The following is a 25,644-nucleotide window of genomic DNA, read 5'->3' as shown; positions in this document are numbered from 1 at the left end:
TCAGGTCACTAGGTCAACGGTCAAAGTCACAGTGACAAAAAACGTATTCACACAATGGCTGCCACTACAACGGACAACTCAAATGGGGGGCATGCATGTTTTACAAACAGCCCTTGTGTTTGTAACTGTTGATCATATAAACTTTATATTGTGTATGCAGTGACAGCCTCTTATTTTCGATGGTTACATTTCAAGGTCAAGTTTATCTGCAACAGTCATTGCTTAAAATTGGTCATTTACTTTAAATTGGCTTTACTTTTGTCACTATTGTAGATAGCAACTTGATACTGTGTATGCATATGAATTTCTTACCGCCTCTGATTTCATGCAAGAGGGAATACCTCCACTTTCTGCTCGGGAATAAAGGCATCCACATCTACAACGGAAACATGCGTTATGTGTGCCACCTGTGTAACAGGGAGTTTAGCACGGAAAAACTCCTCATCAATCACAAGTGTTCGTACTGTACAGTGTGTGGCAAACTTTTCAGTACATATCAAAGATATCGGAGCCATAAATGCACTAAAGTTGTACCTACTTATGCATCCACTGCGTCCAGGAATAAACAAAGTGACAAGGAACTAATTCAAGATATAGTGATTCCTGGATGCTATATATCAGATGATATAATGATCAAAGTGTTACACTTATTGGCACAACAATGGCCGGAAGTGATCATTGGATTTCGATTGCCAACAGAAGTAGAAGTTCTACGGAGAGAAGTATCCACAGCAGACATGTTGTTAGTGCCCTTGAATAAACACAGTGTTAACATACACTACCTTGATAATCACTGGATGGCATCATGGCAAGACCCATGCGATCTTACTATTAAAATATATGACTCAATACAGGACAACAACAGATTAATGAGACTGCTACCAATTTTGCGAACACTATATGACATGAAGGTTTACACCCCAAGATACGTTGCTGTAAGCCAACAACAGGAAGCTTCATGTGGGGCATTTGCAGCAGCTTTTGCAGTGTGTTGTGCAGAACATAAACCTCCAGAAAGCTTCAGCTTTAAATCAGACTTGGAAATGCGACAACATTTGAAACAGTGCATCATTGATAGTAAAATGACAATGTTTCCCTCTCAGCTAAAGGCAATGAGCACTCATGTTACACACGAAACAAAGTCACTTATGAACATTTTAGATGAAATGGAAAGGCAAAAACAATTTCGGCATGAAAAAGCAAACTCTTTAACACAAGGATGTGAAACAAAAGATCGGGTTGTAAATGTTAGGAAACGAGTAAAGGAGGCGGCTAAAAGGAGATGTGAAGATGAACTTATTAGAAATGAGAGACTAAAAGGCCAAAAGGAAAGACAGAAAAATATCAGAGAACAGAAATCCGACATGGAAAAGAAGAGGAGAAATCAGTTAGATCAGGAACGACATAAGAATAAGAGAGAAAAGGAATCTTACATGGAAAAGAAGAGGAGAAATCAGTTAGATCAGGAACGACATAAGAATAAGAGAGAAAAGGAATCTGACATGGAAAAGAAGAGGAGAAATCAGTTAGATCAGGAACGACTAAAGAGGAAGAGAGAAAAGGCATCCGACATGGAAAAGAAGGGCAGAAGTCTGTTAGAACGGGAACGACTCAAGAGAAAGAGAGAAAAAGAATCTGACATGGAAAAGAAGCGGAGAAATCAGTTAGATCAGGAACGACTGAAGAGGAAGAGAGAAAAGGCATCCGACATGGAAAAGAAGGGCAGAAGTCTGTTAGAACGGGAACGACTCAAGAGAAAGAGAGAAAAGGAATCTTACATGGAAAAGAAGCGGAGAAATCAGTTAGATCAGGAACGACTGAAGAGGAAGAGAGAAAAGGCATCCGACATGGAAAAGAAGGACAGAAGTCTGTTAGAACGGGAACGACTGAAGAGAAAGAGAGAAAAGGAATCTGACATGGAAAAGAAGCGGAGAAATCAGTTGGATCAGGAACGACTGAAGAGGAAGAGAGAAAAGGAATCTGAAACGGAAAAGAAAAGAAAGCAGATTATTGATAAGTCATTACATGCAGAAACAAGACACCCAAAGTCTATTGATAAGGCAAACAAACAGTTCTTGAAGGAGATACAGAAAAGCCCAGATTATACGTGCACAGTGTGTCATAGAATGATGTATAACGAAAATGTTATTCAGTTTAGACCCAGCAGCTTCAGAAATTCTGACTTGGCAGATTTCTGCAGAACTAACCTCAAAACTGTGTCAGATAAAGAGTGGCTATGTACAACCTGCCAGAGGCCCTTAAGAAAAGGATCAACTCCACCACAAGCCCAAGTGAACAAGATAGCATTGCCCGAACAGCCCTCCATTGTAGATGAACTTACTGATTTTGAAGCCAGATTGGTTGCCAAGAGGATACCCTTTATGAAAATTACTGCTTTACCAAGAGGAAAACAACAGGGTATCATTGGTTCAGTGGTCAATGTGCCATCAGATGTTGATGAGACATGTAAATTCTGCCAAGAACTCCAATATCGGCTGGTATCATCCCTGTCAAACTGAAAAGGAAGCAAGAGTACAAAAGTCATGTCTATTTTGAACATGTTAGGCCAAATGTAGTCCATGAAGTATTACAGTGGTTGAAAGAAAACAATCACCACTATGCAGAAGTGGTTGATGCCTCTGACAAGTGGGAAGAGACTTTTACTATGGAGGACAGTGAACTTTGGAATCACCTCACTCAACCTAAAACGGACAATAGTGTATCAGAAGCTGTCAACAACATAGAAAATGATGATATGAATGAAAGTGCAGATAGATTTCATGATCATGACCAACTACTTGAAGCAAATACTGACCATCCACTTGATACTTGCATACAAGTCAGCGACATAGCTTTAGATGTGAGCAAAGCCATAAGTATCTCTCCAGCTTTTTCTATTGGTCGATACCATTTATGTCGTTGTTTTCTAATAACAAATCCCAATATCCACCTTTTCTCTTTTTTGTCTGATCACAACATAGGAATTCAAATAAAATGTGTACCGGTACTTGCAGGATCCATTGTCCAAGTGATGTTTAAGGACGACGGGGCTTTGATGTTTGTTCCTCAACATGATATACAGCTGGTCATATGATTTACGCAGCCTATGGTGAAATGTATACATGTATATAGTTCAAGCAATAGTTGACTGAGCAATTTTATTAAACAATATTTGATTTTATATTAAATGAAAACTAATAATTGTTATTTTTTAATTATGGTGTCAATTCTTTTTACAATCCAAAATAAGATATATATTTATTAATTTTTTGATATTTTAAAAATATGAAGCCCATCATACGTTTGAACTATGTCAATTAAAACAATGGCAGTTAAATTGATGTTTATAATGACTTATTATTCATTGAAAATAATTTCAATAATCTAAATTAGAATGCTATTTAAAATCATGTTTCTTGTTATTTATCCTTTTATGTCGGGTTTATATATATTCTTGTTAATTTGTGTATGCATGTATATTTTAAATTGTTATGCAACTATATTTATCATATTTATTGTTAAGACAGTTCCAAATTTATAAAGTATTGTTCTTAATTTAAAGGAAAATAAAACAAGCCTTTTCATCCAAATATCAAATTCATGTCAGTCTATAAAAAGGATGAACTTAAATTAATCTTGTCTAGATTAGGCATTTTGTGTGTAAGATGAAATTGTATGATGAATTCAAAAATTATTGGCGAAATATATATCAAATAATATAGTTAAAAAATACTGACCTACTCCATGTTCCCACTATTTATGATTACCTTGCTATAAAAGATTGTGTTCGCTTTGCATTTCAATCTGTGTTTCGTCTGTACATGTATATTAAAATGTATAAAACTGACAGTTACTGGCAGTTGCAATTCTTTGTTGTAAATAAGTGATTTTCTATTTATTTAATATATTTAGCCATATATTTTTTGACTGCGCTGTTGTAAAAACTATTAATGAAACAATAATAGTGGTTTCCAGACAAATCTTGGAAAACTACAATTGCGTCTTTTTAATAACCTTTAATAGTATGTAATACAACTATGCAAATCCTAATTCACAGAGTTATGTATGTATATATATTATATTGTATTGTTTTCCCTCCTAAAAAAGGACGGTTTAATGTAAATGTATATTAGCAGACATAAGTTATATGATGAACCATATAAACAATTAAATAATTAAAGTGGAATAATTCTAACGAAGTTGTATTGTTTATCAAATAGTGTGTATTAAAACATGTGATCGAACAAATGGTAGTAATTTGTTTTTTGTTGTTTTTTGTACCTCATTAACAAATAACAGATTAGCTGAAGACAAGTTACTAAGTGAATCATGCTCAATTGAGTTACTCCGAAATAGGACACACCATGCGCAGTTAGATTGTAGAATTAAATCCGTACAAATCACATCCAGCTTTCGACCCTTATGACGCGAATGAAGTCATAAGTGAATACATTGAGGTAGTGTTGTTTGTAGCTTCATATTGGATTGGTTTTTTTTTACAACATCATCATTATTTTTAAGTTTTTAATATAACTATTGCTTGTTACGAAAGTGTAGAATGATGTTACATGTATTTCAAAATTTTAAGCTGTTTTCAGTATATGATTCTTTAAATGATACTTTTGGAAAGGAATAGAAAACTATCGTTTATAGGCCGGCCGTCAAATACAAAATTCGAAAATTAACTGTACATTTGCGTCCAATACGATAAACAAAATTAAACATACTGGACTGTGACGGGTAAAACAAATGATGACATCCGATATGAAGATATATATAGCAATATTAAAAGAAGCGAAAAATCGAGTCAGATTAAACTGCGTGACTAACCTTCATTAAATTACATGAAATTATTTCATTTAACGCTGCTTCATGAAATATATTCCTCGTGAATGGTTATGCCATTCTGATGTGATTTTAGTTAACCGTTAACCGTATTTGTAAAACCTAGCCATGTGTTTCGAGAAATCAAATCAATAAGACTGCCCGATATTTTAATAAAAATGTAATCAAAATAATAGACGTGATATGCGTCGCGTCATGCCAAAATGTGTCTTATGGCATATCCGCATTCGCACAGTCGTGTAAGGAGCTACCGAATTCAGATATGAGACCACGAAACATGGCTTCACTTTATAGCAGTCAGCGTATCACTTGACCAGACTGTGCGGTTGGGCAAGCTAGCATGGACTAACTCTGGCCGCATATGACATAAGACCCATTTTCGCATGACGCGGGTCATCTGACCTTTATAATGTGTATATTGTTTTGAATGGTATTTGCACAAAGTATTTTGAATGGACTTATTGTTAATGCGTTGCAGGTTTTTAATAGTATTAATGACAGAGGGCATATATAAGATCAATATTACCGCAGTGTTCATTTTCTGTCGCGAAATGAAATGTAATCAAGATTGTTACTCAGCGTTGTGAACAGTATGACAGCGTTGTCATTTATACTGGTTCTTTGCTGGCATACTCACCAATGGGAATCGACCATCTGCTCGAACAAGAAATGATAAGTACCACTAGCATAAACCTGAAATTGTAACTTTTATTTTTAAAATATATTGTTTATATTATTTCTGGAAGTTTCATGAATAAATCTCTCAAAATAAGAAAAAAATCTCAGATTTTTTTCCCGTTTTAAAAATGGGATTTTTAATACTAAATATGTATAGATATAATTCACATACAACCATTATACAGTCCCTAAATAACGTTGGAAACGCAAAGAAAACACTTTTTTTTTAATGTCTGAAATCCCATGGCATTTTCTCCCATTTGCAAGTTATGGGAGAAAAAATCCCACGGAAAAAATGCAAAAATTCCATAGGAAAATGCAAAAATCCCATGGGAACCCCAACTTTGCTTATAAATTTCATAGTGAAGATAACGCATTTTTTTGAGTGAAAATAACCAGTTATTTATCAAAGATAATACTTAAATCGCATACTATATCTCAAAGTATCAAATCTTGAAGACAAAGGGTCATTAAGTTTGCGAAATTTTGGTTTCGCAAAGTTTTTGTGGTGGCCGTTTTATCTCGTTTTCAAAATATGAATGTATAATATAGCAATGTACGCAACAGAAACAAACTGACCATTTTGCACCAGTAAAGTTATGTAGCCAGTAGAATGTAGAAATTGTTATGGTAAATCACATATGAATTACATGATAGGCGGCAAACATTTCAAATATGGTTGGTCATGGTGTTCGAGGGTATAATCTGAAAAAAATAATGAAGAAATGATTACACTGTCAACAGTATTGATTTTGATTTTTTTTAACATCTTAAACTCAAACAATCAGTTGGGAGTTTTATAAGACTGTGATTAAGAAAAAGATAATTATATTGGCAAATTGAATATGAAACGTTAACTGCTAAAATTCACCCAGAAAGCCTTGCAGTTTTTGTTGAAGCAAAACATTGACATGTTTGCTTATAGGCTCAGACTGCATAAATCTTTTATCTTTGTTTACTGTTAAATAAGCTCTCGTTTCGCAATGGACCACTTACGCTTATGAAAATAAAGAACATGCAATCCAGAAGACCGATCGATATGGAGCTAGAAGAGTGGTTTGAAAGCAATAGATAATAGTGATCACCATCATTCTGTTCTCTGTCAGCCATCTTCCGATCCCGCCTGTCAGTGACGCACAGTCGTATGATTGTTATTAGTATTATGACAGCTGGTCAGGTAATAAAGCATTTCTTGAATGATAACGTTCCGGTGATTCTGATACCTGTATATTTGGGCTAATCCGAAAAAAGGAAATTTAATCTCAGCAGGGTAAGTTGTAAACATTCTCCGCTTTTTCAAGATGCTGTTAGTGATTAACTTTTTGGTTAAGCACTCTATAGAACTTACCAGAAGAAGTGTTATTTCAGGATAAATAACACATAGCTTCAGTTAAAATGCATACGGCTTAGTTTTTAGCAAATACTTTTTGAGGCAAAATGGTGGTATTGCCAATTCCGTACTGATATTAATGGCGAATGGACGATGTGCAGTTTTGAGACTGTAACGACTCTTGGGACATTGAAAAAAACGATTACACCAAGTTTAGTCGTCAAATATGACAATATGAATATTCAATAACATTGTGAATACGCAATAATAGATGAACAACCTTCCATTCATTAACGCTCACAGATAAAAGAAATGCACATCTTGACACATACGTTTGACCTTTCTCTACGCCAGTCACATTTTTGTACAAATAGTTCAATATCTGAAAGACCAATTAACAAATTTATAAGAAAATAGAACCATCGATCGTGGAAACCAGACATATGTTGTCATTAAAATTTGATTTAAATTATTAATTAGTTTAATAAGGTTTAATAAGTCGCACTCAACGATATTGTTGTGTGTTTCTAGCGATCTTAGCTTTGGTTCACAATAAACAGGACTAAAACAGCCAAAAAGACAACTTAGAGGAAAAAAAAACAACAACAGAATAAATAGATAAACAACGTTTTAATCCAAACGAATCATTTATTTATTTATACATCTCTTCTTTAATTTCTGAATATGTTTTCCATAAAAAGTTAGATAGACAATACATTGTATATTAGATTACGTCATTACGAAGATATCATTAAACATTTGAGCCGTGCTCAGTGAAAATGGGGTTAAGTGCATGTGCTTTAAGTGTCGTCAAGGATAAGCCTGTGCGGACTGCTTCGACTAAAGAAGGCTTTTAAATACTAACGTTATGAAAACAATATATAGCCTTATGGTGTGATGCAATATATATACATGTTTTATTAATTTTCAAATATGAACGTCTGTATAATTTACTACGATTTTGCATTAAAATAATCTGTAATGTGGAAATGTTCTTGCCAAGACATGTGCTTTTATGTTTAATATGTTGCTATAACGTCGGCCAATATTTATAGATATCTGTCTGCGCATGGATGTTAGGAATAACTTGGCAAATTTACACATTCTTGCTTAAAGAAGTAAAGATACAGACATCTCGAGTCTCTTTCTTTTTTATTTCGTGTGTATATATAAAGTCGTATGATGATGATTATAGAAATATGGCAACAACAATTTTATATTGATAAAGCTTTTATCGAAATAAACAATAGGTTTATTGTCCAATGTTTAAAAAGGAACGGTAAATAATAAACTGGATATTGTGTGTATTGTAAGTACTAGGAAACTAACTTTTGACTGGTTTCCAACTTTGCGCTAAAGTGACCTCCCCTATTTCACGAAAAGACACTAGTTGTACATGACCGCAGAGTCACGAGTTAAGCGACGCTTTCTTATAACCGTTCACTCAGTCGTGTTAACACTGTAATGCTATTACGCTGTCACATACATGTTTCTCCTGCTTTCGAACTGCTGTATCTCATTATGCTTTGAAATGTTACCTATTTATAAAACATAAATGACTACCTTACACCGATTAAATGTGGACGTATCTTTTGTGAAGTGGTTTAAATTTATATTATCAATGTCAGTGTTTAACAATAAACTAAACGTGTGGACTTACTGGGTCGCGTTTGTTAACGTGCGCCTCTAGTAGATTTAAACCTACGTTTGTTATTGGAAGTAATCTATACTTGATTGTGTAACTATTCAATCAATAGATATAGTGTGATGTGAATATTATTGAACGTATTGAACCACCCTTCTGTTCACATACCAAGTGTTGATTTTGCTGTGCCAAGTAAGTTTTCTTTTTCTTAAATATGCTTTGTGGCTTAAGATTGCAGTATGTTATTTATAGTAACTGTATTTGTTTTGCTTAAATTATGCTTTAATTATTCTTAAATCACAATTATATAAATATTTCATATGCTCAATTAGAGTATAACAAAGGACTCCGTGTCTCATTTCAAACATATCACACATGAATTCACCATGTGAACAATTATACCTCGAGAGACGAATGTGTAGCCTAGTGAAACATGATAGCGATTTGTAAATTTCCCCAATACTATATTTGTTTAAAGTGCGAATTTCATGGTCCGGATATTAATGAGATAACCTGTGTCAAGTGCCAGGGATTGTCTCTAGCCGTCACCCATAGGCGCTCAATGTCAATGACAATGTTTTATTTATTGATTTATTTTAATTTAATTTTATTTTGTTTTTAGTTACCCGTTGTTATTATAATGCATACACATACTAAATTAATAAAAACCTTCCGAAAAACGTCTTCTTAAAAAAAGATAGTTCGACTATGTACATAGATATTGACAAGAGAACCGAACCCCTTCAAATTTGAATTAAAGGCACTTTTCCCACAGGTATAATCTGTTTTGAGAAAGATCACAAAGTTCAGGTACAATGACACACAGATTTATTCATAAAAGTTGCCATTGAAAGCGCCATGCGTAACAGCGTTTCGCGTCAAGAATTAAGGTAGAAAAGCCAAACTTGGTAACATCTTACATGCAGCACTTAGACTCCATACAAGGCATCACTTTCGATTCTAAAAGGCAAAGCTGATATAACATATGACTTTATAAGTGAAAAAAATCATTAATGCCAATATTTGTGCATCAAAGCAGGTTTTGAACCGGATTCGAACAAACTTTTTTTAGGGACATTTTTGGAAAATCCATGTAGAAGCAGCATTTCTGATGTCATTTGACCCAACAAAAGGGCTTGCTTGCATGGACAAACAACTCACTTGATTTCCTGACTAAAAAAAGTCATCGTCAGACATGAGCTTTAAGTATTTTGTCACACCTGGACCTATGATTCCTCGGCTCGAGTTCCGTCTCGGACAGGCTCCAAAAAGTGTCAGTCTGGCCCGGGTGCTCAATTCCGTGTAATCTGAGAAAACAAAAAGGTTTTGTGTGCACTTTTACCCATTACGGTGCCAACTAATGTAAGTTAGATACAATTAGAGTAAGCTTTCAATAGTCTTTGTTGCTTTATTTGCTGCAAATGGTTAAATCATCACGCCGGCATCAAATTGTCGGGCACACTGGCAAAGTTATCGCCACAAAATGTGGTTTCAGAGCTGCAGTAAATGTAAAACACACAATTTTCCTTATTTTGGTGACAAAAGTGTTGCAGGATATCAAAGAAATCATTTTACAATAGATTTAATTGAAAATAACGGCGTACTAACCCTCAAAGACACCGATCCTCGCGACACGACTGGGCGAGTGTTGAGGGCCGTCTCCGAATCAGTCATGCTGTACAGTTTTCGATGACCTGTCACTTCAGCCGGACTTGTGAACCAATTGGACGACAGTTCAGGCAGAGCTATAGACCCATTACGGCACCGCCTACAATTGCACACTTAGGTTTACGCATAATATTGAGGTCACTTAAATACAGATTTCCTGGTGTTTTTCACGCAGGGTCTATCACAACAACATTCTTCCAGGAAAGAAAGCATACTATTATTATCATTTTTGTGTTTTCAGCTGAATATTAATTTTAATTGAACTCGGCAAGCTTTCCAAAGAGGAAAAATAAGGAAAAGTAGTGTTATTCTGAGTAGGTCTGCCTGACGGGGTTGAAGGCGAAGGCATATAGCAGTGTGGGTCCAAAATTGGCGGGCATTTTAACAGTAACAGTAAAGGCAAAAAAAGTAAACAATAATAATAAATCCAGATGAAATAAAGACATGCATTAGGTTCATTATTGAGATTGATGCAAATTAATGTCAAAATGTAACTGAAAAACAATACCGAGTGTTTTAGTAGTCTTTGAATATGTCTCCGGAACATGGTTCGTTGTGATTTTCCAGCATTTACCCCCCTTATGACCCCAAGTGCAACAGCCCAATTGCAAACAGCGCTAATTTGGGCCAAAATGACATCTGGCAGTTATGTTTTTGATGGTCAATTGTCAAAATAAATTCTGGCTGACGACTTACTTAGTCGGATGTGCTTAAAGGTTACGCATGCGCAATTAATTTCCTTCTATATTACATATAAAATAGTCCAAGTTCGATATCAATTTTTACCATGATCAAGCAATGGCCCACTATATCATCATACATCATTGTAAAGATAAATGCATAATCTTTTTAACAAATGGATGTCATTAAATTCTATACGTTGTAACTCAAAATATCCACCTTAGAATAGACACACCGGTTTTGACAGCTGTGCAGGCGACCATTTTGGGCTCAAATAGTATGACCTACTTTCATAGCCGGGAACCATCAACAGAAAAAGTAGAGCACAAAAATAGCTTTTTTTCTTATTGCTTACAAATATACCTTCAAATTGATACAAAAACATTCCATTTGCAATGTATTTTACAAATCCTATGCAGCATTCACTGAACAATGTGTGCTTAGAATCAAACTGACTGCATGTAACCCTGCAAACAGGAGTTCCGGTTTGGGGTTATGTGACCACAAGGTAAATCACTAGCCATTTTCTCAAGCAACGGAAGTGCGTCATTATGCAAAATTAAATCGCTATCATCCCGCTCGCTTATTGAAATGTGCGCGCGCAGGAACCTCGCTCTTTATATACAATAACAGCCATTAAGCACTATGGGCGCCAGATTTGATTTTTGACGTGCTGATTTTTTTTTTGGAAATCACCATGGCAGATGAAATCAAGTTAAACAGTTGGTGAGGAATGATTCGTGTGTATGCAATTTACAATATCTTTTGATGATTACCCCATTTATTGAGTGAAACAATAGTTATAGGGATTTATCACATCGTCTGTGGATGTTTCTGTTGAAACTGAAAGTAGATAGAGAAAGAGCGATTTTCCCGGCCTGCGCGCGCATTTCAATAAGCGATTTAATTATGCATTCAAACAATTTTTTTTAAGAAAACGTTTTGTCGGAAGGTTTTAATTGATTTAGTATGTGTATGCATTATAATAAACATCGGGTAACTAAAAAAATAAAATAAATAAATAAAACATTGTCATTGACATCGAGCGCCTACGCCATCACCAAATATATCACAGTTAAATTAAATATATCCCCGTGATAACATTACGGTATTGAACTATATTATACATCATCGTCATCAACATAAATAATGCTTAACTTATTAATCTGTAGTGGCAATAGCATATAACATCGAACTAAGTTTTATTCATGTTAAAGGAACAAAATGAATTTAGATTTGTATACGCCCGTTTAAAAAAACGGTACGTATTATAGTTTCATCTTGGCGGCGGGCGGGCGGCGTTTATAGCAGTGTCCGCTCTCTAATTAAAATAGTTTTCATCCGATCATCACCAAACGTGGTCAGAAGTTTTATCTAGACAATATCTAGGTCAAGTTCGAATATGGGTCATGCCGGGTCAAAAACTAGGTCACAGGGTCACTTCAAGCATTTAGCATGGTGTCCGCTCTCTAATTGAAGTAGTTTACATCCGATCTTCACCAAACTTGGTCAGACGTTGTCAGTGATTTTTTTTGCTTTTTTTTCTTACAGCCTGTGCCTTTTGGATTGGGAAAATAAGCGCGATAAACCATGAAATTGGGAAAAATAGCGCGATAAACCATGAAATTGGGAAACATTATAAATATGATTATAAGAACAGAATTAAAATTATTAAAGTATGTTTGACAGCATTTTTATACTATAAAGTACTAATTTAATGTGTTCTTACAATGAAGACAATGTTAAGTTAATATCCTTCTGAATTCATATTGAACTTGCAATAATCTATATAGATTCTTAAATATACCATTTAATAATAACCTCTTTAACAGTAAGAATTTAATTCAGTATTCTTTTAAATTAAATATCATATGGTGAAAACATTAACAAATATTTATATAAAAAAAAACGCTTTAGTGGTCTTGCTATGTTAATGATGTATTATATGGAGTTTAAATAATTTATGTCATTTCTTTACCTTTCAACATCTTGCACTTCAATGCTAATTGCTATTTCAGTAAACTGTAAAGCGTGACAAACATAATAAAGCAGAATATGCATATGAATCTGATTTTACACAGATCCACTAACATATAAATCATATCATGTTTGTCTCTTTCCATTTCCGAACGATACTCATCTTAAATGCATTAACTTTGTGAGCAACGGTAGACTAACTCCAATTTCCCAACACTGATTTCCGTGATGCACATTCACTGTGAAGATTTGTAATAAATATTTGTTGTTTTTATCTCAAACGTTATATTTTGCGTTAATTGACACACGCATTAAATTATTCCGTAATAACCATATGATATCCGTTGTTAATTTGAATGTTATTTATCATTTTCGCCGCGCATCGCAAATTTCTCGTCTGCTTGCCGCCATCTTGGGCGTGTGTAAAAACAGGCGTTTACAATCGGGATACATCGACTATCGTCGGTATCCTCCGCAATAGAGAGAGAGATGTGGATAGCAACGTAAAAACGTATTCGGCTAAATTCGCAAAAAATACGTAAGTCAGTTGTTGTTCGGCGACGACTCGGCAACTTGATCGGCACTCGTTCGAAATTATTGCTAAATTACATTGTAATCTTATTGGCTTTATTGGGAAAATTTTGTCTTTTTTGGGGAAATTGTAATCAAATTTTTGGGAAAAAACGTCATTTTTTTGCAATTGGGAAGCAGCCGAATATCGGCTGTAATTTCTGGCAAAAAAAATCACTGCAAGTTGTATCTGGACAATATCTAGGTCAAGTTTGAATATGGGTCATGCCGGATCAAAAACTAAGTCACTGGCAGGTTTTTTTCCCACTTTTTGGGAAGATAGCCCATGGCTTTGGAATTGGGAATTTTATCGGCATTTTCATGAAATTGGGAAAATAAATTCATTAGCCTTTTTTTCCACACGAAAAGTCCACTGTGTAGGGAAATACTAAATTTGATTCAACTCTTTATAATCATTCAAATTAAAAGAAAAAATTCATTTAATACTTTGTTAGATGTAATTGAATTAAAATTGAGATAAAATACACATAAGACTTCTTTCTAAAAAAAAAAAAAATATTTTTTTTTTTTGAAATTGGGAATTTTTCGCCAAATTTTGGGAAAAAAGTATACTTTTTGGGATTGGGAACATAGCCGAATTTGGCTATAAAATCGGGCCAAAAAAAAACCCTGACTGGGTCACTTAGTGCATTTCAAGTATTTAGCATGGTGTCCGCTCTCTACTAGAACTAGTTTTGATTCGATAATCACCAAACTTGGTCAGAAGTTGTGTCTAGACAATATCTTGGTCAAGCTCAATTATGGATCATGCCGGGTCAAAAACTAGGTCATGAGGTCACTCAGTGCATTTCAAGCATTTATCATGGTGTCCGCTCTCTATTTGAAATAGTTTTCATGTGATCTTCACCAGATTTGGTCAGAAGTTGTGTCTAGACGATATGTAGGTCAAGTTCAAATCAGGGAAAACAATTTCCGCCTAAACTGGTTTTTGCTAAGAAGATACTCAATGTAGACGAAACATATCATACAAGCGGAAAGTGTCTTCCCTGATTAGCCTTTGCGGACTGCACAGGCTAATCTGGGACGACACTTTACGCACATTCATTAAACCCCCTTTTCACAGAAAACGGCCGATTTATTACACTTGTACTTTCGTCCTAGATTCAAGCACCGAGATTCCACAACAGCTTCTTGATTGCTCGGTGCATTTCAGCTCATCTTACTCTCTCTTGCCAATAATCTACGCAATTACTGGAGATTAAGTGAATTACTTGAATGCGTACGTAGAATATATTAAATGTGTGTAATATTTAAATCATAATACTTACGCTTGTGTGTGTAGACAGAATACAGAATACCGCTTTCTTTTTTTGGATTCTGTTAATTGTTTTCAATGTGATATACTTTCAAGTAAGTTTAAACGCTAAGGTAATATTTATAGTTATTTCAGCAATTATTTAAAATTAAGTCGCTTTCTTGTCTAACGATACTAATAAAACAAATAATGCTCGCAACTGTTTTAAACATGAGCATTTTTGGTGCAAAACTCCTTTTCTTTTGAAGGGCAAATCAAGTTTTCAGAGACAAACATGAAATATCAAGGTATATTTCGTGCATTTTTAGCTCACCTGAGCACAACGTGCTCATGGTGAGCTTTTGTGATCGCTTTTTGTCCGTCGTCCGTTGTGCGTTGTGCGGCGTCAACAGTTGCCTTGTTAACTCTCTAGGGGTTACATTTATGGTCCAATGTTCATGAAATTTGGTCAGAAGATTGGTTTCAAAAATATCTTGGATGAGTTCGAAATGGTTACGTTTGCTTGAAAAACATGGCTGCCAAGGGGCGGGGCATTTTTCCTTATATGGCTATATATGGCTATAGTAAAATCTTGTTAACACTCTAGAGGCCACATTTATTGTCTGATCTTTATAAAACTTGGTAAGAAGATTTATCATAATAATATCTTGAATGAGTTCGAAAATGATGCTGGTTGGTTGAAAAACATGGCCGCCAGGGGGCAGGGCATTTTTCCTTATATGGCTATAGTAAAACCTTGTTTACACTCTAGAGGTCACATTTCATTTTTCGAATCTTCATGAAACTTGCTCAGATGATCACTGATATCTTGGATGAGCTCAAACATGGTAACCTTTGATTGAAAAACATGGCTGCCAAGTGGCGGGGCATTTTTCCTTATATGGCTATAGTAAAATTATGTTAACACTCTAGAGGCCACACTTATTGTCCAATCTTCATGAAACTTAGTCAGAAGATTCATCCCAATAATATCTTGGACGAGCTCGAAAATGATGCCGATTGGTTTAAAAAAATGGACGCCAGAGGCGGGGCATTTTTCCTTATATGGCTATATATAGTAAAACCTTGTTAACACTCTAGAGGCCACATTTATGGTGCAATCTTGATGAAATATGGTCAGAAGATTTGTCTTAATGATATCTTGGATGAGTTTGAAATGGTTACGTTTGCTTGAAAAACATGGCCGCTAAGGGGCGGGGCATTATTGTACACATTGCGAGAGCCGTGAATTGTTAAAGGAGAACTGCCGTTTTTATAGCGAAAAATTATATTTTATAAATAATTATATTCTAAAACGATTGAAATCAGCAAGGAAAATGCATACAAACATTTTGATACTTAAAAATGATGATTTTGTGACGTAAACTTGACACAACGTGCATTACACGGAAACTCGTCGATTTTTATCACGGATTGGAGCTTGAAAACTTCGCGATTAACGTCAACTGTAACATGTAATATTGTGTTATTTTTATGCCCCCACCCATCGAAGAAGAGGGGGTTTATTGTTTTGCACATGTCGGTCCGTCCGAATGTCCGTCCGTCCGTATATCCGTCCGTCCACCAGATGGTTTCCGGATGATAACTCAAGAACGCTTAGGCCTAGGATCATGAAACTTCATAGGTACATTGATCATGACTCGCAGATTACCCCTATTGATTTTGAGGTCACTAGGTCAAAGGTCAAATTCATGGTGACCCGAAATAGTAAAATGGTTTCCGGATGATAACTCAAGAACGCTTATGCCTAGGATCATGAAACTTCATTGGTACATTGGTCCTGACTCGCAGATTACCCATATTGATTTTCATATCACTAGGTCAAAGGTCAAGGTCACGGTCACTCGAAATAGTAAAATGGTTTCCGGATGATAACTCAAAAACGCTTATGCCTAGGATTTTGAAACTTCATAGGTACATTGATCATGGCTCGCAGATGACCCCTATTGATTTTCAGGTCACTAGGTCAAAGGTCAAGGTCACGGTGACCCGAAATAGTAAAATGGTTTCTGCATGATAACTCAAGAACGCTTATGCCTAGTATCATGAAACTTCATAGGTACATTGATTATATCTCGCAGATGACCCCTATTGATCAGGTCACTAGGTCAAAGGTCAAGGTCACGGTGACTCAACTTAGAAAAATGGTTTTCGGATGATAACTCAAGAACGCTTACGCCTAGGATCATGAAACTTCATAGGTACATTGATCATTACTTGCGGATGCTCCCTATTTACTTTCAGGTCACTAGTTTTTAGTTTTTCGTTGACTTTTATTTAAATCTTGTGTTGAAATATTTTTTCGAAAGACAAATGTTATTTGACATGGTTCAGTTTGGTGCTTTCAGGTGCATAGGGAGTCCGGGCAAATTTTCTAAATAAACACACCAGATTTCAGAACTTAAAATGCTTTTTATATTTTCTGAAATTCCGCGACAATATTCTAAATGTGTTAATATTACTAGAAACACGAAAAGCGCATTATTGTTTTGCCTTTATGTAGATCACAGATACGGATTATTCGAAATGCCACTATGTTTTATAAGCATGTACGCATCAATTGATTGATATCAATCAAAGCGCTGAAGGCACTGAAGTTGTTCGCTAATGCAAAATTAAGACGTAACTCATTTTTCAAAATTAATCGCAAGTTTAAAATGATCACACGCAATTCAAATTTATAGAGTGTGTCGTTACGCACGGGTCGAGATTTGTGTGCACTTTTTATCATCCTATTTATTTCATAGAGATTACTTAGACAAAATAAGAACAGCATAGCCCTTTTTGGACGTTCTGAAAGCATGGCAAGTATGATGAAAATGGTAATGAGAACTTAATATACAGACAATTTGCAATCACCATCATATTCATTGAATATTGTTTGAATATCGAATACCTAATACCTCACTAAGAATATTATTTATTGATGAAAATTCCCTTTACAAAAGATAATTGATGAAAATAATTAAAAAATAAATCTGCGAGCAATACTGTTTACTCACGCATTAGGTAGTCATAAAGACATCCCCGTTGACCCGTACTTTGTTGTTTATGTATTACTTGTTACCCTAGAAGTTCACACGGTGTCAAAAACTCTGACCTAAACATAGGTAAGAAGCACTAATGCGCTATTTCGGCGTAGATGTTTTACCCAGCTTTTCACCTGAAATGACTTTTACATAACGGCATCAGACATGCATGCATATTTTCGAATAGTTCATAGGCTAATTCGAGACAAAACCTCTGAACTATGGCTACGTCACTGTGTCTGTGCTCAGCGCAAAGGATGTAGCACTGTTCAGTGTAAGGAATTCCGGACTACTCTCTGTATGTTCAAACGACATAAAATGACACAGAAGTTCAGGGTCATTACTCGTTCGCTAAATCGTCCGGGTAATATATAATTGACTATCGATATACACAGTTTTGCTTTCAAGATTAGAAAACAAAATTACCGAAATAGTATAATGTCACGATAAGAGGACAATCGTTTAATTATCCAACCGCAATATTTGCCGTACTCGGTCAGCACGTCTGGAAATGGTTCCTGAACGCCTTTATAGGCTGCCCTTATTTACAAGTTTGCTATTTTGAATTAAATTTTTTATCGAAAAGCATTGAGCTAAAATGTGCCAGTTGCATTTCGCAATGAGATTTTTAATGACCCTCGTCATGCGAAAATGGGTCTTATTCCATATGCGCCCATCTTATATATAGCCCACTTAGCCTGCACATCTCTCAGTCTGGTCAGGAGATACATAATGAGACCATAACACATTGTGTGATTTTATATCGGAAAGCATCGCCTCTGACCAGACTGCGCAAATGCACATGTTGGGTTTAAGATACGTTGGCCGAAACGCATAAGACCCATTTTCGCATGATGCGGCTATGAAAGTGTGATTTAAATGTGTCGAAAGAAAACTGCGTTTAAATCAAATATTAACATACGATATGTTTCGATAATGAAGAAATATACTCATAATAAGGCATGTGAGGACACATATGATGTGCACTCCCGTAGTATAATTTTTATCTACTTACACTAATGTGTGGTTGACAATGATAACACACATTTCATGCGGTGAATATGCGACTTAAAAGTGAAAAAAACAACAATAGTTAGACTTTTGTTTTCAATGTATTTATTTGGAAACGTAATTTGCAAACTTTATTTCAAAGTCAGCATTGACGCCGACTACCTTTTTAACAGATATTTCGTGTTAAATTTAGTTATTTTTAATCTTCGGTTTTAGCGATTATAAAGCATTTTTGAGGTTGTCTATAGTATACCTGTAGTAATTGGTTGACTCGTGTTCAGCGTTCTATAAATTGAGAACTGTGAATATAAACCAGCTTAACCTTCTACTATTGCGTTGTTAGCACCCGTAAATACAAAAGATCGCCGCTATCTGTTGAGAACAAAAGAACGTTTCCCTGAAATATCAAATTTAACCCCGCTGTAGAAGCATGAAACAGAAACAGATAATTTTTGTTAAATTTGATTGTTTTTTTATATTCGGTTTTAGCGATTATGAAGCACTTTGTTGTTGACTATAGTATCTCTGAAGTTATTGTTGAACTCATGTTCAACATATTATAAATTGAGAATATAAACAAGCGTTCACGAATCTATTCATAGCATCAGATTATGAATGATCTGTACTACGTCATTAAGACGCAGAAGATAATGGACTATTTTAATCATTCATAAACAATCTCTTCCGCGACAAGTATAATACAAGCGTTGTTTATTGATTCTTTTCTATATAAGCTCCGTTCGAAAATATTCCATTTAACACGCTATTCACATAATTTTACCATTTGCGAATGAATATACTTGCATAAATTATACAACTCTTTGTCGCGCGGATACGGGAGATGCGGCAGATGTGGCGGGTAGAAGGCTTTCCGTATATAACAGCGATCTGAATTAAAATTTTCGTCAACGACATTAGCTGCTCGCTACGCGAACAACTATAAACACATGTTTTAACCCTTCGCTTATCGTAAAGAACTAATCAGCACAGCAGCAATAAAAAGGGCAAATACGTTTCAACTTATAAATAACTTAAGAGATTTGTGCATGGATCATGTTTATTAGTATTGATTTTATAAATACTTTACAGCTTTGCATTTCTTAGTAATAATAATTATCTGGATTAAATATGTAAGGTCTCACAGAGACTGATTGCTATTTTATTTTCTTAAATTTCGCAAATATCCAGCTAAGGCGAATCTCAAATTGACACATGTTATCAGCGCTGTGTATTTTATCGTACAGATGCGTCATGTAGTTTATTGTTATTTAGGTGTTGAAATGTGTATTATCAGGCGATATATCTCAAGTTGGTTATGGCAGTCACAGTGTTATAGATAAGATAAGATATTATATCTCTCCCAGTCAAATAAACTTTGTATTATAAACATTGACCTATGTCAGACTAGGGCCTTATACAAGGGCACCCTGTCGCACCCTAACCCTTTTATCCACACTTGCCCTTATTTTATTTTGATTTCATCATATTTCATCATATTAATATAACAGAAGTTGTATTTGAAGTTTCAATGAATCAATTAAGTTGCAGTTGTCTAGCAAGTATCCGTTTTGTGTCGATAATCATGAACCGTACACCGTAGTCATATTCAACGCGATCGTACTGTAGAATTACAATCAACGAAATCAAAAATAAATTGTGTGTTGGTCCAGATCGGTGAAAAAACATGTAGGCCAGTGGGCGGGGCATTTTTCTCTATATGTTTATAGTGAAAACATGTGAACACTTTAGAAGTCACATTTTTGGCCCAATTTTCATGAAATTCGGTCAGAACATTTGTTTCCGTGATACAAGAGTTGAGTTTGAAAATGGTTCCGGTCAGTTGAATAACATCGCTGCGGGGGGACAGTTTTCTTATATTTATATAGTAAAAAAAAGCTTGTGAACACTTAAGAAGTCACATTGTTTGCCCAATCATCATGAAACTTGGTGAAAAGATTGGTTTTTTAGATGTCTCAGATGAGTTCGCAAATGGTCCCGATCAATTAAAAAACATGGCCGCCAGGGGGGGGGGTGGGGCAGTTTTCCTTATGTGACTAGAGAGAAACCTTGTGATCGAACACTATAGAAGTCACATTGTTTGCCTAATCATCGTGAAACATAGTCAATACATTGATTTCTCGGACAATTTGAAAAATGGCTCATATCGGTGAAACACACTTTTTTGCTCACCTGATTGCTCAGGTGAGGTTTTAGGATTGGTCTTTGTCCGCCGTCCGTCCGTCCACATTTGGTTTGTAAACACTCAAACATTCACATTTCTCAAGCATTCTTAATCAAAGTTGCTGAAAGATCTCAGTCAAGTTTGATAATGAGCAAAATCACATAATAAATGCCATAATTACTGCCCATAGATTGTCCAAATTTTCATTATATTATACAAAATCCTTTTAAACACTCTAGAGGTTACAATTTAGTTTTAGATTTTATGAATCTTGGTCATATTTATTTTTGTAAGCAAAGTTTGATTTTTGGTTAGGGGGTCAACTCAAAATATTGGTGACCAGGTCAAATCTTACAAAAACAAAAACACTCCATGCGCCAGAGTTTTGGTTCAATAATGATGAAACTTGACCAGAATGTTTGTCTGGACAATATCTAGGTAAAGTTTGACATTTGGTAAAGATTGAATGAACTGACTTCTCTCAGGTGAGCGAACTAGGGCCATCTTGGCCCTTTTGTTATGCAATATGTTGGATGTTACACATTTACCAATTTTCTAGCGACATTCCATTAGAACAATAGATATAAACCATAAATAGTTTACTTTTTATATACAGGTATGTCATACAATGGATGTGTTGTTTATTTTCAGGAAAAGGTAACGGCGAAAAAGCAAAGGATGTTCACTCAAATTCCAAAAAGCTGGCGTCAGAATTTCAATGAGAACGTCACGTTACGGGAGTTAAACGATGCTTTAGTGACGTTACACGTTCCGGCAATTGTAATTATTATGACATTATTGGTTATAGGGGTTATCGGCAACATAACCGTCTTACGTATCTATTTCCCGTATCCCAAATCAATTTCACGGGTGTTTATTATATGGCTCGGTTTCATAGACCTGATTGCGTGTTGTTTAGGAAAGCCCTTTCTGCTCGTGAGCCTCTATCACCCGTACGAATTTCCATCAGTTGGTGCGTGCAGGACGTTCCGATTTGTCCATGTGTTTCTCGTCGCGGCCTCTGTGGTTATATTTGTGTGTATTGCAGCTGAAAGACATCGCGCCATATGTAGTTTTCATGTGGTGGAAATGAAAACGGCCCGGATGCACAAGATGTGTCTGATATCGTGCATATTTGCAATCGTTGTCGCCATCCCTGCTTTATTTGTGTACGGTGAGAGGACAGTGAAAACTGGAGTGTTTAATATCACAGGCATAGAGTGTTTTGTGGAGGACCATTTTGAAGAAACCAACTCAGTATGGCCGAAAGTGTATTATCTGCTCCAGTGCGCGATCTGTTTTATAGCGTTTATTATCATGCTGATTTTGTACATTAGAGTTGGGCTACAATTGAAGTGGCATTTAAGATTTTCACGATCAAACAATCGTGCCACAATAAACGTGCGTTCTTCTTATTCGAACGAATTGGAATTAAACTCTACACAACTCCCCAGGGTAACGTCAAAAACAGAAAGTCTTTTAAAGGCATCGATTTCACAGGACGGCGAACATTCTAGTGCAAACGCGCCTAAAGTAAGCGTTGCATCCACAACAAGTTGTCATATAAACCGCGCTGCTGGAGAGCTGACAACGATGTTTTGTTGGACTACTGTAATTTTCATTTTGTCATATATTCCACACCTGACGATAATTATTTACCAAACTTATTATCCGACTTTTACACAGGATATGACAACTCACGGAATTATAGCGTATAATATATGTTTACGGTCGTTTGTGATAAATAATATGGCAAATCCAGTGGTATATTTTATTTGTATGAGAGACTTAAGAATCGACTGTAGGAAATTGTTTTGCAAATTGCTTCCATATTGTAGGCATTAATTTTATAATTAATACTAGACTAATTGAATACAATGTTCAATTCATAATAACAGGAGAAACTGTCGTTATACAGATCGTTGGAAATGTTGTTCATCGTAGCGATTTTGATCTCATTCATTCATTATTGCACGAGACTCTTACACGGACCGTGTAATATTAGTGCATGCCACAAATGTAGTGCATATTATTTGATACGCCTACCCTGTTGCATATTATACGTCGTTTTATTTTGAATACATAAAAAGCTGTGTGTATATTGGATCATTTTTAATGACAAGAACATGTAGTCTGGATAAAAATCGTAAATGCCGTTTTTTTCTTTACAAGTACAAGTCTTGCATGATGTTAGGAGTTAACTCTTTGATACACTTCATATATTAAGCACTGTTTTGATCTGACCCATCTTTTGAAATGGCAGCTTGTACATTGGGAATTGTGTGTTTGTCGGCGGTTCGACACTTGATTTCTTTCTTTAAAGGTTGACATAAATGCCAAACATAACATGATACATCAGATAACATACGATGTCTAAATGAAGTTTTTTTGTGTTTAAACCTGGTTTGTTTAATATATGCAAACGTTTGTGGTAAACGCTATTAACCTGTTTTATTGCAATATATATTACACTGATTTATTAGTTGTTATGTACTGAAATCTTATTGAACGGATATCGGTTAGGGCCTTCCTATTTTTAAATGTGATCCATTTTGTTTTGAAATGTCTTATACATCAGGTTGTATTACTCCGTCCATATTCTTTACCATATCATCATCGTCATGATTGCCAACGTGGTTTTCCTTTGCCCATTGTTTTCGTATAAATGTCATACATCAATCGTATAATGTGTATTATCAGATTTGTTTTCTCAGTTTATGCCAGCAAATATCTTCTTCAATTATAGACCACGAATGTTTTACAGTGTTTTATTGCATGTTGTTTTGTCAAATAAAACTTTCACCCAAAGATGCCGGTCATAGTATATTGGCAATACAAATTACATTTGTATTGCTAGTTATTGATATAATGGACAAGGAAAAAGCAAAAGCCTTCTTTAGTAATAACAATTGTTATTAATGTTCCCGAAGAAAGACTTGTACGTGATAATCGTACCGTAAGTCAATGTGTGGGTGGGTTGTGTGCGGTTGTGGGGAGGAGGATGTAAATAATAATTGTAAAACAACAACAACAAAGTGTGTTTCTCTTTTAACGCAAGTTTTATGTGTTAAATACTAAGGATGCGACATTTTCAAGTTGTCCACTACCAAAATGGTTAAAATCAGGCCCCTTTGGTCAACTGGCCCCATCCTATGGGTAACTTGTTGTTTTGAATTTATATATTAGAAACTTGTATTTGTCGCTTACTATACAACATATGTTCCGTGCAGAGTAAAAACCAAAACACATAGTTATTACACAAACAACTTAAAGCTGCATATAACATATTATCCTTCATGTCTCAGATAAGCGACATAGGGCATTATTACGGGTCTGAAGATTTCTATACATATAATCTAGGTGGTAATGTTATAATTGGTAAAATCGTGCATTAAATTTAGCGGTAATTAAATAGAACAATGAACACAAACAGTCGATAAGAGCAGACCAAGAATAGATGCTATCCATAAGAAGAAAAGATTGTTTAGAGCTTTATTCATATTATACTACAGGTAAATGGCATTCGGAGTTATCAAATTTACACACTGCAATTAAAATGAAAAATAAAAATCTAATAAAAACAACCAATTATTAGTTGTTTGTCGTACGATTCTGATAGCTTCTTAATCTGAATTTATCGTATTTCAAAGGCCATCTTTAAATACCGGTTATCATTGATTTTTTTTTGAAACTGGAGCCGAATAAAATCGCTAAATACAACAATGCGGTATGTGATTTATTTTAATTGGCACATTACAATTGTGTGATAATAGCGCATACATTCTCATTTTAATAATACATACCAGTTTATTTGATTCTAATCACAAAAACTGGAAAGCGAAAAGCGTGTTTCAGAAATATTGATAAGCGTGTTAACTACCGTGGCAACCGACCAACAGTTGCGCGCTTATCTCGCCGAAACCCGCGACGTGCGAGAGTTTGCCGATATTTGGCGAGCTTCCTATCTCTGTTATCTGTTATCTCTGTTAACCCAAACTTTTGAAACATAATTCAATATACAAACCATAAAGGAGTCAAACAACTGACAAAGTATTTTTGGTTGTATGTCAATGTTATTGTATTTAAACAATAATGTATTCATAGCCTTAAGGGCTTAACCAAGCAAATGTTCTTGGTTTAATTTAAAACCTCCATTGTTATTCACAACTGTGCCTAAATAGTAAAAGTTATCAACCACTTCCAATATCAGTTCGATTGTATTTCCATTTTTTCTTGTCTTTTAGTTCCCTCTTCCGAAATACCATTAGTTTGGTTTTTGAAGTTTTGACACTAATCCCCAAGAATTACAATATAAATATAAGTTATCTAGATGTGATTGAACTTCAGCAGGTGACTTCCTAAAATAGCCATGTCAGCTGCAATTTATAATGAAATCACAACACAAACACAATATCATCTACTAGTATATTCAATTTAATTCAGACCGGAGTTAATGTTATCTTGTAAGTTAAGTTACAGGTCTTCAACAAATAGATAATTAGTTGCGCATGCGTGAACATGGCGAGTTACAATTTTAAAGGAGTAAAATTACATCGAAAAAGTTAAAAAATTATGGAATAAAACGTGTGATGATAAATGAAATGTGTTTTAAGTGAACATTTTGATGATTATCTATGACCAGAAAACGCAAACCCTCCAAAGATTCGCCGGATAACGGTCAAGCAAGTTCAAAACAAAATACGAACAAACAAAACAAAGGGAAACAAATGGCGCAAAATTCTCAAGCTTCAC

General features: G+C 35.1%; 1 protein-coding gene across 3 annotated transcripts; it reads left to right on the top strand.

Annotated features, from left to right (window-relative positions):
• The first annotated feature begins 6,641 nt into the window (after positions 1–6,641).
• Positions 6,642–23,651, top strand: LOC127857041 (uncharacterized). Of its 3 annotated transcripts, none has more exons than XM_052393329.1 (2): positions 6,642–6,793; positions 21,544–23,651. In XM_052393329.1, exon 2 carries the CDS (start codon positions 21,571–21,573, stop codon positions 22,735–22,737), a length of 1,167 nt encoding a protein of 388 aa, XP_052249289.1. In that variant the 5' UTR covers positions 6,642–6,793; positions 21,544–21,570; the 3' UTR covers positions 22,738–23,651. The 3 variants fall into 3 exon arrangements, with proteins under 3 accessions (XP_052249289.1, XP_052249288.1, XP_052249290.1); XM_052393328.1 differs by lacking the exon at positions 6,642–6,793 and adding an exon at positions 8,267–8,690; XM_052393330.1 differs by lacking the exon at positions 6,642–6,793 and adding an exon at positions 14,540–14,634.
• Positions 23,652–25,644: the final 1,993 nt, after the last annotated feature.

Source organism: Dreissena polymorpha, chromosome 14 (assembly GCF_020536995.1).
Source record: "Dreissena polymorpha isolate Duluth1 chromosome 14, UMN_Dpol_1.0, whole genome shotgun sequence".
In the NCBI taxonomy this organism is placed as follows: domain Eukaryota; kingdom Metazoa; phylum Mollusca; class Bivalvia; order Myida; family Dreissenidae; genus Dreissena; species Dreissena polymorpha.
This window is presented reverse-complemented; position numbering and strand designations above follow the sequence as displayed.

Excerpts from the sequence above, each read along its gene's own strand:
- LOC127857041 (XM_052393329.1), top strand. The coding sequence starts at position 21,571 with ATGTTCACTCAAATTCCAAAAAGCTGGCGTCAGAATTTCAATGAGAAC.